General features: G+C 44.5%; 1 protein-coding gene and 1 pseudogene across 1 annotated transcript; one reads left to right on the forward strand and one right to left on the reverse strand.

Moving 5' to 3' along the window:
* LOC123594443 overlaps nucleotides 1–4,665 on the reverse strand; it is a 66,123-nt pseudogene extending 61,458 nt beyond the window's left edge.
* Nucleotides 4,666–4,897: 232 nt separating this feature from the next.
* LOC123594444 (testis-expressed protein 13D-like) lies at nucleotides 4,898–7,203 on the forward strand. The gene is made up of 2 exons (XM_045471189.1): nucleotides 4,898–6,872; nucleotides 6,959–7,203. Exons 1-2 carry the CDS (start codon nucleotides 4,898–4,900, stop codon nucleotides 7,201–7,203), a joined length of 2,220 nt encoding a protein of 739 aa, XP_045327145.1.
* Nucleotides 7,204–16,050: the final 8,847 nt, after the last annotated feature.

A 16,050-nucleotide genomic window follows, 5' to 3' on the forward strand; every position in this document is an offset into this window, starting at 1 on the left:
TATTTCTGCAAAGAATGCTGCTCAAAAAGGAACAACTAAACGTCTGTCTTGATCCAAAGGGATGTTCCCCCAAGTGATTATCTCGAAAAATTGACTAGGGATGTCCAACAATTGGCCCCAGAAAAGGAAAAACAATATTGGAAATCTACTAAACATTGGTTCAATAAAAAAAGAAAACTCTGTGTTGGGCTAAAAGAATAATCCAGTGCTTCCAGAGACTCTAAATTTCCCATTACTGATTACTATACATTCAGTGAATCATTAGTCTACTGATAAAAACCTTTATGAGCCAATACTAGTGGGTGAATATTAGCAAGGTCACAGAGTGCTTACTTTGCTTGCCCACCTAAAATATAATTCAGGAAAACCTGTCTGCACTGCTCCTCGACACTTTAAATTGCCCAGTGGACCATACGAGTTTTGGCAGATGGATTTTTTTTTTAATTTTAATTTTTTATTTTTATTTTTCAATATATGAAGTTTATTGTCACATTGGTTTCCATACAACACCCAGTGCTCATCCCAAAAGGTGCCCTCCTCAATACCCATCACCCACCCTCCCCTCCCTCCCACCCCCCATCAACCCTCAGTTTGTTCTCAGTTTTTAACAGTCTCTTATGCTTTGGCTCTCTCCCACTCTAACCTCTTTTTTTTTTTTTTTCCTTCCCCTCCCCCATGGGTTTCTGTTAAGTTTCTCAGGATCCACATAAGAGTGAAACCATATGGTATCTGTCTTTCTCTGTATGGCTTATTTCACTTAGCATAACCTCTCCAGTTCCATCCATGTTGCTACAAAGGGCCATATTTCATTCTTTCTCATTGTTTGGCACATGGATTTTATTCAGCTTTCCCCATCTCATGGATATAAATACGTATTGGTAACGGTTTGTGTATTTTCTTACTGGACTCCTATTTTTGTGCCTAAATTCCTATTAGAAAAGATCATCCCTACCTGCAGAATCCCTCTTGAACTTCATAATGACCAGGGAACTTGCTTCAACAGGTTTGTGCTTTTTGGCCAGTGTAGCAACACTTCCGTTGTGCTTATTACCCTCAATCCTCAGGGCTAATAGAATCCACTAACAGCATTATTAGGCAAAGTTTGCAGAGATCCTTCAAATACCCTGGCCAAAAGCACTCCCATTAGTGGTTCTAAATTTCAGGTGTACCCCTTTTGGAACTCATTAACTCTCACCCTTTGAGATAATCATAGGATGACCAATGTACTTGGCTCCTGCTGCTTTTGATCCACAGTCGGCAAAGGGGGATATCCTTTAATATTGCAAAGGCCTAATTGCTTCTGTTGAAAATAACCATATTTTAGCAGAACAATCTTTCCACACAGTACATTCCCCGGAGACAAAGACTTTAAATATCAACCTTGCAGCCCAGAAATTTCTCACACCTTGCAGCCCAGAAATTTCATCTATTGGAATGACATCTCCAGAAAGACTGTCTTCAACACTGATGGAAAGACCCCTATCAGGTACTGTTAACCAACTCTTGTGCTGCCAAACTTCAAAGAAAGGACCCTTGGATCCATGTGTCACATCTACAGAAAGCACCAAAACCTAACTAGATCTGCACACCAACTGATGACCTGAAAAAAAAGATTTCTAGGAATCGAAGCAAATGACAGTTGAAGGAGAGAGCTTTCCCAAGATGACCAGCCCAGACCTGTATACATTTTTCTCACTGTTGCTTCTAACCTTATTTTCTCCCTTTTTTTCTTGGCCCAATCTATTGCAGAAGAGGAAAACCTTTCCAACTATTAGATCTGTCACCAGAAATCCAATCTATTCTTCTCTATTTAAATATGATTTTTTCCCCCTGCATCCAAGGGAAACACAAATGAGTTTGATTACAGAGCCCTGGAAAGCAGGAGGAGTTGTAAGGGATAGAGCAAAGTGAATCCCACCACCTGTCCTTGTGCTTCTGCTAAATTCACTTCCTGGATTTCAGCGTTTACATGAGTAACATGAATACCCTGGCCCTGGGGATCAGGCCAGAGTGCTCTTGGTAAATCTTGTAAGGAAAGAGAAGTTGAAATAGGCAGCTGGATGTTTAAGGGATTTTCTGGGGAAGGTGGGGGAGTTTTATGAGCTAAGGGAATTTGCTGAGGAGACAGGGCTGGATTTTAATTTTAATTCTAATTTTTTAAAGTTTTTATTTAAATTCCAGTTTTGACATGCTGTGTAATGCTAGTTTCAGGTGTACAATTAAGTGACATGGCTGGGTTTTATTTTATTATTTACTTATTCATTTCTAAAGTGTATTTATTTTGAGAGGGAGAGAGAGAGAGAGAGAAAGAATGAGCAGGGGAGGGAGGGAGGGAGGGAGAGAGAGAGAGAGAGAGAGAGAGAGAGAGAGATTTCAAGCATGGGAGCCTGACATGGGGCTTGATCCTATGAACAGTGAGATCATGACCTGAGCCGAAATCAAAAGTCAGAGCTTAACCAACTGAGCCACCCAGCTGCCCCAGGGCTGGATTTTAAAAAGAGGAATTTATGTTGGATGTGGACTTTAATTTTTGTTCTAAGTCTAATTTCTGTTCTTTAACCTTGTTAAGGCAGTCCCTAAAGGTACTAATTATTCTCCTCTATATCCACTTCATAATTTGGTCTTTCCATAGGTACCTATAACAGTTGTTTAGGATGAGAACTCTTTTTTTTTTCAAATGTAGAAGTTTTTCTAATTGAAAGGATTTATTATCTGGCAATGATGAATAGGATCTTATATTAATCTCAATAGAGACTCAAACCAACAAGACTTTTTATAGCTTAACCATGGACATAAGAGGCATCCCAAAAGAGGGTACAAGCCCTCACAAGATCCAGAGGGTTCACTCCCAAAGTTAGCATAAAAAAGCAAAAACCTTTGTTGTCACCAGTGGTAAGAATGATGTAGTGAAAATGGTGTCTCCAGTTTCCCATGAAAATGTGAGATGCCTCCAGTCACAGAGTCACTGATCTGGAAAGGTACTACTGGAATGATACTTTTCCAGCACTAACAAGACAACAGTGGTTTAGACAACTGAGGCACCTTATGACAAACTCCTCTGAGACCTAGCACAGTTGGACAAAGAGAAGGTTGCCTATGACTTCATGTGTTGTATTTCCAAGCCTATTTGGTTGGCCACCAGATGCAAGCCAGTACTTGTACCTTCTGACTGGCAGAGACCAGAGAGAATATTCTCACTGGTCACAAGGCCACACTCTCAGGACAGAACAAGATGAAAGCAAACCTCATCTGGTTTTTACATAAGGGACCCACCGCCAAGTTTGTCTAAACAGATGCCAATCTGTTCAGAACTGTGAACTCACCAGTCTGGGAAGCATTCAACCCAATGGTTTCCCTCCTTATGACAAATGATAGGGACAAAAGAAAACAATGACTGTCCTTGGGAGGAAAGAGAGCAATAGAAAACAGGAGTATTCGTAATAAATCTTTACCAGTCACTATACCCAAGGAACTAGTTTACACAAATATATTCTCCTGCTAAACTAAATTTAGAAAAAAAAAAAAAAGGACTTTCACCACTCTCACTTCCACCAGACCCTGTGAGCAGAGATCCAGGAGACTGATGTGGTAAGAATTCTTAGTTTCTGCAGGCTCTTGTCAGATTCCCAGGATCTCTCAGGTGCCACAGCCCCAGATTTAGCAATGTGTGGGTAGTGGAGGGCCCCAGGTTGGATGCCAAAACTGTAGAAGTGGAAAAATTTTCCCTTCTTACCTTCTAGGTTCTTTGGCTGGCCTAATAATTAAATTAACATAAGTAGGATTTACAGGAGGAAAACAAATTTAATTTCTTATATACAGGAAATCCATATAAATATGAGACTCAAAAAAGTGACCAAAGCAGGCAACTTTTAGAACTGCAAGAAAAAAAATTGTGAAGAATTGACAAGACAAAGAGGTTTGGGTTTGGGGTCGTAAATTAGTGAAGAAGTAATAAGGTGTTTTATATTGCCTTCTCAACCCTAAATTCATTCCCTATTTCCAGTGATAAGGGTGCCTTCTACTCTTTGGGAATAGACAGGGTACCCTTCATATGGGTGATTTATTTCCTCCTTTCAGGGGCACAAAGGAGGGTTAGAATGTCCTTCTTATATCAACTGTATCTTAAGTAACTTTAACTCAAAGTAATGTGCCAAAGTGACATATTTTGCTCTCCTTCACCTGGTTCCCACTGCTGCCCCAAAGTTCAGCTTCATTCCTTTCCCCACAGCAGTAGAGCAACCGTAGCCCTTCTTTCTCTGTCCTGCCCCTTTTCTGGGTTTTGATAGATGCCAGGCATGCACCCTATTTATCTTCCTGAACAGGGGGTCCTGCAACCCCAGTCTTCACCTCAACTCTTTCTCTCCCTCCCTTAAAAGTTCTCTGACATTCTTGTACCACCCTTCCTTTTAGACCAGGAGTGTGTGTGTGTGTGTGTGTGTGTGTGTGTGTGTGTGTGTTTGAAAGTCCCATCCCAGCCCGTTATGTGCATGAGTGGCAACTATTACTATCTCCAAAGAATCTGATGTGCCCCCTCCCAGTCTGGGCTCACTGTAGTACCCAGCGCTGCCAAGCGCTCTGTTGGCCTTCCAGGAGGCGCTCGGCCCCGGACCGTGCCTCCCAGAACACCTTGCGGTGGCTCGTGTGGCTCAGAACTCTGTGACGCATCATGCCATCTTTGCCCTTCACGTAGTGGGCATCGGTGTGGTGAGAGAACGTTTTTCTTTCTTTCTTTTTTAAGGAAAACAAGGGAGTGAGGGAGAAAAGAAGTCAAGGACGAGGCCAGGACTTGAAAAGGACTGAAGTAGGACTGAGCGGGGAGGTGAAGGGTGGACCTTTACTGACGGCGGCAGGGGCGGCAGCGGCGGTGAGGAGGCCGGTTAACTAGGCCGCAGCAGCCATGGCGGTCGACTTTGGGGACCTCGCCAGCGGGTTCCGCCACACCGAGGTGATCAGGTTCATCAACGACGAAGTCCTCGTGAACGGCGGTGGGCCGGATTTCTACGCGGCCTTGAGCTCGCGGCCCTGGGACGAGGTAGAGGAGCGGCTTCGGACGGTCCTGGCCGACCCGCAGGTGCCGCGCGCCACGAAGAGGGCCTGTGCGTGGAGCGCGCTCGCCTTGAGCGTGCGCGTGGGAGCCAGGCAGCGGGAGCAGCAGGAGCGCCAGGTCCGGCAGCTGCAGAACCAAGTAGACGAGCGCGAGACGGCTACCTGGGCCCAGGCCTCCGAGGTGCAGCGGCTGCGCGGGGAGCGCGAGTCGGCGGTCGCACAGCTGAGCTCCACACAGGCCGCCCTGCGGCAGACTCTGGTCGAGTGTGACATGCTTCATGGGCAGCTGCTCCAGGTGGAGAGGGCCTCCCGGGTCGTGCCGCTGGCCCTCGAGAGAGTGCCTGGGCCTCCGGCCGAGCCACTTGGGGCCATAGCATGGCCCCGGAATGCAGATGTGCTGGCCAGGGGGCTGCGCAGCAGGCTGTATTTTGAGGCCCGGGTGCCGGCCCCGGTGGCTGTCCTTTACGTGCCGGGACCCCCGAGTCCCTGGGCTCAGGCCGTACAGCCCGCTCTGCCAGTGCCCGTGCGGTACTTGCTTCCGTTCCGTGCCCCGTTCCCCGTGGGATTCCCCGTCTCGCCACCTCTGCCGCCAGTAGTAGTCATGGGTGCAGAAGCTGCAGTAGTTCCACATCAGATGCCTCCTCTGGGGATCGCGCCACCTGGTCCACGTGCTGCAGTGGGCTACCAAGAGGGGATGGTCCCACGGTGGGACCAGAGGAGCTGCAGCCAGGCGGAAGGTCTTGCGATCCTCCAGAGTGCAGTCCCCCTGCGGGACATCAGAAGCCTTAGCCAAGAAGGTCCGCAGAGGCCTCAGGGGATGGTTCCTGTCAGAGATAGCTGGAGCCAGAGCCAGAGCCAGGAAGAAGATCCAGAGAACACCCAAGAAGTGGTCCCCCTTGGGGATAGCTGGAGCCACAGCCAGCAAGAAGATCCAGAGAGAGCCCAGGGGACGGTTCCTATCGGGGAGAGCAGGAGCCACAACCAGGAGGAAGGTCCAGAGAGGGCCCAGGGGGTGGTTCCTGCTGGGGACAGCTGGAGCCAGAGCCAGGAAGAAGGTCCAGAGTGGGCCAAAGGAATGGCCACCCTTGGGGATGGCTGGAGCCAGAGCCAGGAAGACCGTGCAAAGAGGGCCTGGGAGATGGTTCCCGTCGGGGAGAGCTGGAGCCACAGCCAGCAAGAAGATCAAGAGGTGCCCCGGGGGGTGGTCCCCCTTGGGGAGAGCTGGACCCAGAGTCAGCAAGAAGGTCCAGAGAACCCCCAAGGAATGGTCACCCTTTGGGGTAGCTGGAGCCAGAGCCGGGAAGAAGGTCCAGGGTGGGCCCAAGGAATGGTTCCTGTTGGGGATAGCTGGAGCCACAGCCAAGAAGAAGATCGAGAGATACCCCAGGGGGTGGTACTTCTTAGGGATACTTGGAGCCTCAGCCAGGAGGATGTTCTAGAGAAGCCTCAGGGGATGGTCTCCTTTGGGGATAGCTGGAGCCAGAGCCGGAAAGAGGGTTCGGAGAGGCCTGGGGGGGGGGTGGTACTCCTTAAAGATAACCAGGGCCAGAGCCAGGAAGAAGGTCCAGAGAATCCTCAGGAGATGGTTCCCTTTGGGGATAGTTGGAGTCTCAGCCAGGAAGAAGGGCCAGCAAAGACCCAGGGGATGGTCCCCTTTGGGGGTAGCTGGGGCCTCAGCCAGGAAGAAGGTTCGGGGCGATCCCAGGAGATGGTTACCTTTGGTGCCAGCAGGATGAATAGCCGGGAAGAAAGAAGATCCAGAGAGGCCCCAGGAGATGGGGGCCAGTGGGAGACACAACCAGGAAGAAGATCCAAAGAGGCCTCAAGTGATGGTGCCCCTGGGGGCCAGTAGGGACCACAGCCAGGAAGAAGGTCCAAAAAGACCCCAAGGGATGGCCCCCCTTGTTGCCAGCAGAAGCAGTAGCCACGAAGAAGATCCAGAGAGGCCTCAGGAGATGCTCTCCTTGGGGGCCAGCGGGAACTACAGCCAAGAAGAAGGTCCAAGAAGACCCCAGGGGACGGGGGACAGAAGACGCCATAGCCAGGAAGAAAGTCCAAAGAGGTACCCCCCGGGGTTTAGGAGGAGCCACAGCCTGGAAGAAGGTCTACAGAGGCCCCAGGCGACCCCCCAGGGGGACAGCTGGAGCTATGGTGTGAGGGAAAGCCCAATGAAACAGCAGCCTCAGGGGCAGAAGGCCAAGCAACCAAAAGGGAAAAAAGCTCTGGGTTTCCTGCAGCAGGAGAAGTCTGCCTCAGGCTGCGGCCCAGAGAGTTGGGAGTGCCCATGGTGTAAAGCCATGAATTTTTCATGGCGCAAGACCTGCTATAAATGCAAGGAAGTCTGTGTGGAAGTTGAGAGTGGAGGCCTGGACCCAGGACCAACTCACTGATTTGCGAAAGGTAAGTAAGAATGAAAACGAAAGAAAAGACCAATTTCATAAGCCCAAAGAAAAACCAATTTCATAAGACCCTCTTCTGACCAAAAAGTAACTTATTTACCTCACAGAAAATTTGCAAACCAAAATTAGTGTAGAGAGAATTAAAACAATCCATTATTCTATACCCAAGGTAACAACCTTTTATCATTGTGGGTACTACATACACACATAAATGCAAATGTATTTATATACTTTTTAAAATTTACTTGAACAAAGACTGCTTTTGAGTATCATATTCTTTAAAAAGGAACTTCTCTTAATTGCACTGACATTCACAGGTGGTGGATTCTGAATGGCTGATGCCGATTGGTGGACACCCTGGAGAAGCTGAAGTCTTGGAGCCTTCCCCCGCCCTCCCCTCCACTCTCTTCTGTTTTCTTATTCACATCCTTTTTTCTGAAAGTGCTGTGTCTTTGGCTGGGAACAGCCATGTCTTTTTCGAGTTATAACTATACTGAGTTTCAGGAGCACTGCTTTTCCTTGGAAATGCTGTTGTTCCTTTGTACATGGCTACAGTGTTCATGTTTGCTCCTGGTTTTTATTTTATAGGTGAGGGCCTGTTTTTGTGTCTCCGAGCCCCACAGAAATTGTTTGTTGCTGAAGAAGCTGAACCTGTCCCATTAGAAGATCTTCTAAGAGTTTAAAGAAATCACACTTGATTCCTGCTGACCTGCACCTCATCGAGACCCCCGTTGGCTGGAGCGGAGAGGAGTGAGAGGAAGTCGGGGAAGAGGAGATGCTTCGGCACTCCTTAAGGCGGAAAGGACGGCAAAATGATTTTGTTAGAATTTAATTTCTCTGTTGGGACAAGCAATTAATTTGGAAGAGTTGGGGGGTGTTTTGGTGTTAAATTCTGTGATAGCAAATTTGATAGATAACATTTAATTCATTACACAAATTGTTATTGATTGCCTAGTTTAGGTTAGGAGCTAGAACCATATGTTAATATTTAGGGCACACATCATAAGTTTTTCATTAGATGATAGGAGAGAGCATAATTTGAGATCAGAAGTGAATTATTTGCCTAGTATATAGCATGGGCTTTGGGTAAACCCATTTGAAGTAACATAGATATTTTGCAGTTCCAGGAGCAATGTCAGAACTTTCATGAGAGGATTTACCAAACTCTTCATCTCCTTGCTCCTAGGTGAAACAAATGAGCAGTGGCAAAGATCAGGAAAGTAGCATCACAAAGTGCAGGCAGGATTTTTCTGAAAGTCTGATTTCTTTCCTTGAGAGGGAAAACTATTTTCCTTGTTGCCCTGAAAGACCAGTAACTTAAGTATCTTAAGTCACTGAGTGACTTAAAGATAGTACTTGGGGGAGTGTTACACACTTGAATCCTCAGTCTTGGATGCCTCCATCCCAAGCCCCTTTCCAGCCAAGAATGGATGAAGAACACAGTGGATTCCAAGGACAGACATAATGCTTCTCTTGGATTAGATTAAAAATAATACTGGACTGGATCAAGCACTCTTGACAATGACCCTGGTCCCCTTATCTTCCACTTGGTGTATTCTCTGCAAGGCTGTCTGCTCTTCTGAGGCAGCTGGCACAAGTGAGGAGGGAGCCATGATGGAGCCCAGGGGGTGGGAGGTTAGATCAGCCTCAGTCTGAACAAAAGATTTTGTAGTTTCCCCTGTGAGATCTGCCCAGCTCACTAAGCTCAACCTCTGCCAAGGTTTTTCTGATATTAATTAGTAATAAAGAGTGTGTACTTGCCTGCTGTATCTTCTGTGTAACGTGTATCTTGGGGAAGGTTGGCCAGAGGTGGCAGCTTAAATCTGCATCCTTCCCTCTAGCTCACTGAGGTGAAGGAAAGTTCAGTCTCATTCATTATGAGAGGGGCCCTGCCTCTTCCTGTGAATTACCCAAGAATGGGAGGGGGAAGGGGTTTTTGTGGGGCCTTCAATGCATTGTGATTATCCCTGCTACTCCTACTGTCCAAGTCCAGATGGTCCCTTGAAGGTGGGCATGTCTGCTTCTCTAGGGCGAGTGGGGTTTGGAGGTGTCTGCCAATGCTGGGAGCCCTAATGCCTAGGGTCCATTTCCCTACATGAACCATGCAGCCATTCCCCTCTGGGGCCCTCCCTTCTTCCTGGCAGGGAGTAAGGAGTGCTAAGGTATCATTAACAGTATTCTCCTTCCTTTCTATTCTATAAGTCATTCCTCTCTCCTTTAGCATGATTTGGTCCAAATAATAAGGATTATAGAAAACCAAATACAGGCTGGTGGAATAAACCTCCCCTGGTACAAGGGGGGAACAAAGATCTGGATGCCTTTTTGGAATGGGTATAGTGAGATGAGGGGATGAACAACAAAAACGATCCTGTCATACTGGAAATCTCTCTTATCTCAGATATATGACTAACAGTGAGGGCCTTGGTTATCTAGGATAGGAACACAGGAATAAAAGAGAGCTGTGGGGAAACAAACTCATAACTATTTGGAGGTGGAAGAGAGGAGATACTATGATATTTTATAGATCCTTAAGTCCCCTATACATTTGGAAAGATGAGCATGTACAGATATTTTTCCTCCTGGGTCTAAATTTAGTGTTGGTGCAATACAGGAAGAGTTCAAATGGTGATGGAGAAAGAGGAGAGAGAGGCCTTGCAGCAGCTACTACCATTACTGATGGTAGGGGTGGGCCTAGTACTGCAGCCTTACAGGCACTTATGAAGGTGGTGGTGGTGGAGGAGGGATATGGGTATTTCTCCGAACAGGAGAGTACAGGGGAGGTGGGAAGAAGCTCTTCAGATTTTCTGTGGGATCTTCAGAGTGGGAGAGGCAAAATTCAGTGTGGAAGATCATAGCAATAGTCTCCCGTACTCCACATTCTCACCCATTTCATCACTTCATACCTGCTACTAGATCCTCACAGGAGCAGTGGTTTCAAACTCCCCATTTCCACAATGAATGTACCACCTATCCCTTATCCCCTTCCACTCCCACTAGCAAAGCAGCATCAGAAGGAGCGGCTCTGATAAGAGCAGTTCCTGTGGGAGCATCTGCAGCTACCATACTGGGATATGGAAAAAGTTCCTTTGGTAAGCAAGAGGAGGCAGCAGCCTCGGGGGCAGAAGGGACAGGAATGAAGGACTTAGCATTCCTTAAGATCTCTTAGGGATGAGAAAATTGTACCTGGTAAAGACCAAGGGACTAGAATGGTGGAAGTGGTAAAAAATGATTATTTTGGGGATAAAACCATGTTTCAGCTGAAGGAGATATTTGATCTGGACAAGAGCTTTGTCTTCTGATGGGGCCAGTCCTCTTTGATTTCAGAAATGCAAAGAGAGAACCAAGGAGATATTAAACAGAACAAGTAATTTTCTGAGTATGTCTCAAATTATAAATGTAGCTTAATTTCACTTGGGAAAAATTAGAAAATGCAGAAAAAGAAAAAAAAAAGATTTAACCATAATCCCACCACTGGAGTGAAGTGCCACTGTTTATATTTTTATGTATTTAATTCCATAAATGTATACAGAGATAGGTGTGATAGGTGTTTTAAACATCCTTTACATGCAATTGTATAGAATATTTTATAGCCTTATTTTTTATTGTGGTTAAAAAAAAACAACATGAAATCTTACCCTCTTAACAAAATTTTAACTGTGAAATTTAACTACATTACTAACTATAAGCACAATGTTGTACAGCAGGTCCCTAGATCTTTTTCATCTTGTGTGACCAAGTTTATACCTGTAGTCTTATTTTTAATTAATATGTTAACTAAGTTTTTTTTCCTTTCACACCTTGATGCTTGCAGGTGGAGGCCCTACCCCAGACTCATCCTTGAGGAGTCTGGCTCACACCACCTATAAATTAAACCCCAATCCTTGTCAGTGCCTCCCCTTACCCCACTCAGAGTCACAATGCAGTGGTACTTCATCCCAGGGGACCATGGCCAGATGTTGGGGACCAGGTTCTGGACTAGAGGCTGTGTGGGGAAGGACTGCCTGAGGCCAAAATAGAGGAGTAATGTGCAAGCACTGGAGCCAAGTCTATCGCCTTCTGGGAGGCTGAAGGCCACTGGGCAGAGACTTGGGCCCCAGTCTGACGTCTGCCAAGGTCCAAGGCTGAAGCAACACACTGTTTCATCGCACATCCCTGGGGCCAGTAGTTTCTCCTGGCAGTAGAGAAGTTTATAGAATCTGTCCCAGGAGACCATTGCCGCCGTACCTCAGCCTCTCACCGCCAAAGTACAGCCTCAAAGAATTGCTCTGTCTGACCCGGTCCAACTGCAAGTACCGAGTGATGGTGGAGCTGGCTCCTTCACCTAAGCCCCTCCATCAGGAAATGTTCATGTCTTTTGAACACAAAGAGCAACACCTACCTGCTGGGGTCAGGCTGGATGAAACACGGTTTTTCCCAGGAAGGCAAATAGGGCAGAATTGGAGCCCTCCGGATATGCTCTGTAGATATGGGTGTGTATAGGGATGTAAATTCGGGTCCAGATGGAGGGGCAGGGAGCGGATGGGCTGGAATACACTGAGGATTAAGGGTGGCTCAGAAGACGGCGGCATCACCCCTGAGATGCTGCTGCAGTATCGCCCTTCCTAGAGCAACGCGATCTCGCGGGATCTCAGGAGCTCTACGTGGGCGGGGCAGGGGAGTCCTGGGAAGAGAAATAGCTGGGTGTCTCCTGGCTGGAGCCCTCTTACCCGAGATTCGTCCCTAAGGGGGCTAGCTCAGGCCACCTATCAAGCAAACCTCACTTCTCCTTTGCGCCTTTCCCTGCCTGTGCCGCTTTGCCCCGCGGGCTCTAGGCTGGGTGTTGGGGACTGGCCCAGAGGCTGTGCAGGGGCAGAACCATGGAGGCCACGACGGGTGAGTGAATTGCGCACGCAATATATTAATTAATCCATGGACAACATCTAGAAAAAAGTAGGTGATAACATATTTCTATGAGCTCTAAATACAAGAGGCTGAGGGCAATTCATAGCTATAAGACCTGAGCAATCTGTGTGGGAGTGAGCATAAAGAAACAATGGATCATCTGACAGACCAGAAAATAGGAAAATCCTAAAATAGTCTACAAACCAAAATACTCTACAAGTATTAATTAGAAAACACAGTGCTCTAAATTGAGAAAAGCAAGTGGAAGTAGAATGAGTACAAGTGAAATGTGGTAAGGTTGAAGAGGTTGGATTATCTAGGCATGATGAGCTCTCAAAACCGCAGCCAAAGCTCCCTTCCAGTACAAACCCACACTGAGAGGAGAGACGTCATTCTGTTTCTCATTCTGTTTTTCCTTTATAATTACTTTGGAATTTTTCTCCTGTCATTTTCTGTTACCCATTTTTAAATGAAATCGGTTTTCCTGAGTTTTTAGAAGGAGGCATGGTTCAAGCAGAGCTTTTCTAACATCTCAAAGTTCAATGTATTGTTTTTGTGTGATCTTCAAAAAGCAGCTTGCTTTCTTGCAGTTCTGGAGGCTAAAAGTCCAAAATCAAGGTGTTAGCAAAGTTGGACTGTGAGGGGCCTAAGAGAAAGATCTGTCCTAGGCCTCTCTCCTTAGCTCGTAGATGGCTATCTTCTGCCAGTACCTTTTCAAATTCTCTTTCCTCTATATGTGTCTCTGTCTCCGTGTCCATATTTTCCTTCTTTATAAGGACACCAGTCAGATTAGGGCCCACCCTAATGACCTCACCTTAACTAATTTCATCTGCAGTGACCCTATTTCCAAGTAAAGTCACATTCTGAGGTTCTGGAGTTTGGGATTTCATCATGTGAATTTTTAGGGTACACAATTCAACTCATAAGACTCCTAAATGTAGTTTTTCTACTTAGGTCTCTGAATTTAAGAACAATTAAGACTAAGCTTTTGAAACTCTTTTCTAGTATAGGTATAAACTACATTTGAATTCTAGCACTGGTTATTGCTAGCTATGTGATATTAAGCAAGTTGCTTACCATTTCTGTGATTCAATCTTCCCGTCTATAAAATGGGAATAATAATATGTATTGAATAGGGTATTTGTGAGGATTAAAAGAAGTAATATATGAAAACACACTTAGAACAGTGCCACCTTCAGTTTATAAAACAATTTTATAATTCTTTCCCTTAATTAGAAGAAACAATGAAACCCAACTGATAGGCATTAAACAAGCAATCTCTCTGAAAAGTTACCAAATAAAATATAAGTATTTGAAAATGTACCATTTTAAGCTTTCTTGCTAGTGAGAGACAAAGCTTCCACCAATATTCATGACGTTTATTTTTAAAAAGTGTGTTTATTTGGCTGATGTGAATCATAGTGGTAAGGAAACAAAGTCTTGAGTTCTATTTTATCTAGGGCAATTAGCTTCAATCATTATCTCCATAGTTTAATTAAGTGAATCAGTTACAAATCAATTGGTGTAGGTATCACCCATTGACTATACCAAAAGCTTTAAAAGATAAATCAGCTTTTCAGTTTTTATAGTAACTTCATCTCTTGGTCCTCCCTGTTTTACAAAGAAGGGAAACCATCCTTAATTTCTGAAGAAGAAAAAATGTAACCAGAAACACATTAATTTGATTCCAGCAGCTAAAATTTCTGTTGACTGCACCACAGTGTCCTTATAATTATGAGCATTGTGCTGTAGCTGGTCCACCATGCCTTTTCTTCTGACTGATCATCTTCCTATACTGTAATCCTATTCTGAGGATCAGTCTGTAGCTAAAAGAAAAGTGATTTGTATTGTTGATGTAATGGAATTACTCTGTGAGTGTAGCAAATTGGAGCTTTTTATTATAAACACTACCATAATTGATCATTTTAGCTTTAGGTTAGGGTAACTTAAATGTAACCTGTAATTTCCACAACTTGAAATCAATGGAGTACATTTATTTTTAATTAAATGGCTGCCAAAATAGAATTTAAGGGGGAAATGTGCAAATAAAAACAATAAGTACTGTATTGGTTACCTATTGCTGTGTAACAAATTACCCAGAATTTGGCAGTTCAAAGCAAAGTGCATTTATTATCTCACAGTTTCTGTGGGTTAGGAATCCAGATATGGTTTAGCTGGGTCCTCTGCTTCGGGGTCACTTACAAGGCTGTAACCAAGGTATCAGCCAGGACTTAAAGGCTCATATGAAGGCTTCACTGTGGAAGGATCCACTTCTAAGCCCACTTACCTGGTTATTGGTAAATGTGGTAGGCCGAATAATGGTTCTCTAAAGAAGTCCATGTTCAAATCCCTCAAACTTGTGAACATGTTATGTTACATGGCAAAAAGGAATTATAGTTGCAGATGGAATTAAAGTTGCTAATCATCTGGGTTTAAAATAAGGAGATCATCCTAGATTATCTGCGTGTATAATGGGTGAGCCATTAATGGTGTAAGTGGGAGGCAGAAGAGGAATCAATGTGAGAGTGATGTGATGTGAGAAAGACTCAGCTGGTCACTATTGGCTTTGAGGATGGAAGGGGTGGGGTGTGAGCCAAGGAATGTGGTCAGCCTCTAGAAGCTGGAAAAGGCAAGGAAATGGATTCTTCTCTAGAACCTCTAGAAGTGAATGCAACACTGTTTGTACCTTGATTTTAGCCCAGTGAGATTAATTTCAAACTTCTGATTTTCAAAACTATAAGATAATAAATTTGTGTTGTTTTAAACTGCTAACTGGTGATAATTTGTTATAGCAACAATAGGAAACTAGTGCAGCAAGAATCAGTTCTTCAAGGGTTATTGGAGGGAGGGCCTCAGTTCCTTGCTGCTGGTTACCTGGAGGCCATCCACAGTCCCTTGCCATGTGGATCTCTCCGGCTTGCCTAATCAGAGCAAGAACTCAAAAAGAGCAAGAACAAGATAGGGAGGTGCTAGAAAAATGGAAGTCACAGTGTTTTCTAACTTAGTTACAGAAGTGACATCTCATCACTTTGTATATTACATTTGTTAGAAGCAAGTCATTAGGTCCAGCCCACCATAGAGGAGAGGAGATCACACAAATTGTGATTTCCAGGAGACGGGGATCATTGGGTTTCATGTCAGAAGCTGCCTATCACAAGTACTGATAAAATACAACATTTTCCTCATGTTTAAAATCATGAGAACTTCCTGCTAGCTCACTGTTCTTACTTTATTTAGTTTTCTTTTTCATCTTCTGTAATTTCTTTTAAAAGGTATTTTAAATATGCATGTATATGGATATACAGACATATGAAGAATAAGTGAAAAAATATTAAATGTTGTGATCTCTTATGAAAGGATTTTGAGAGATACATTGTTTAAAATGTTGCTTGTCTTTTAAAGTTTTACAGTGAGCATATTTTATATGTTAAATATAAAATCAAAATTAAATTAATTTTATGAAATAATTTGAAAAATTAAAAGATAAAACTTTCCATATATATGAATGCCCCACACTAATTTTGATATGTGCATTCAGCTCTTAACTTATTTTTTGTTCAATGCAAATCATATTCTGTAGTCAGTGAACCAAGCATCCCAATATTATATTTCACTGAAGAATAAATTGATCATAGATTTCACTGGAAAAAGAATTAAAGGAATTAGAATGAATTAAAATTTGTTATGACAAAAATAACCTCTTAACCTTTTATGAGGGATACAT

This window comes from Leopardus geoffroyi, chromosome X, assembly GCF_018350155.1.
Source record: "Leopardus geoffroyi isolate Oge1 chromosome X, O.geoffroyi_Oge1_pat1.0, whole genome shotgun sequence".
NCBI classification, from domain to species: domain Eukaryota; kingdom Metazoa; phylum Chordata; class Mammalia; order Carnivora; family Felidae; genus Leopardus; species Leopardus geoffroyi.

Bases quoted from the DNA above. Each gene is read 5' to 3' on its own strand.
- LOC123594444 (XM_045471189.1), top strand. From the start codon at position 4,898: ATGGCGGTCGACTTTGGGGACCTCGCCAGCGGGTTCCGCCACACCGAG. The intron at 6,873-6,958 runs GTGATGGTGCCC...CCTTGTTGCCAG, and splicing joins AAGATCCAAAGAGGCCTCAA to CAGAAGCAGTAGCCACGAAG.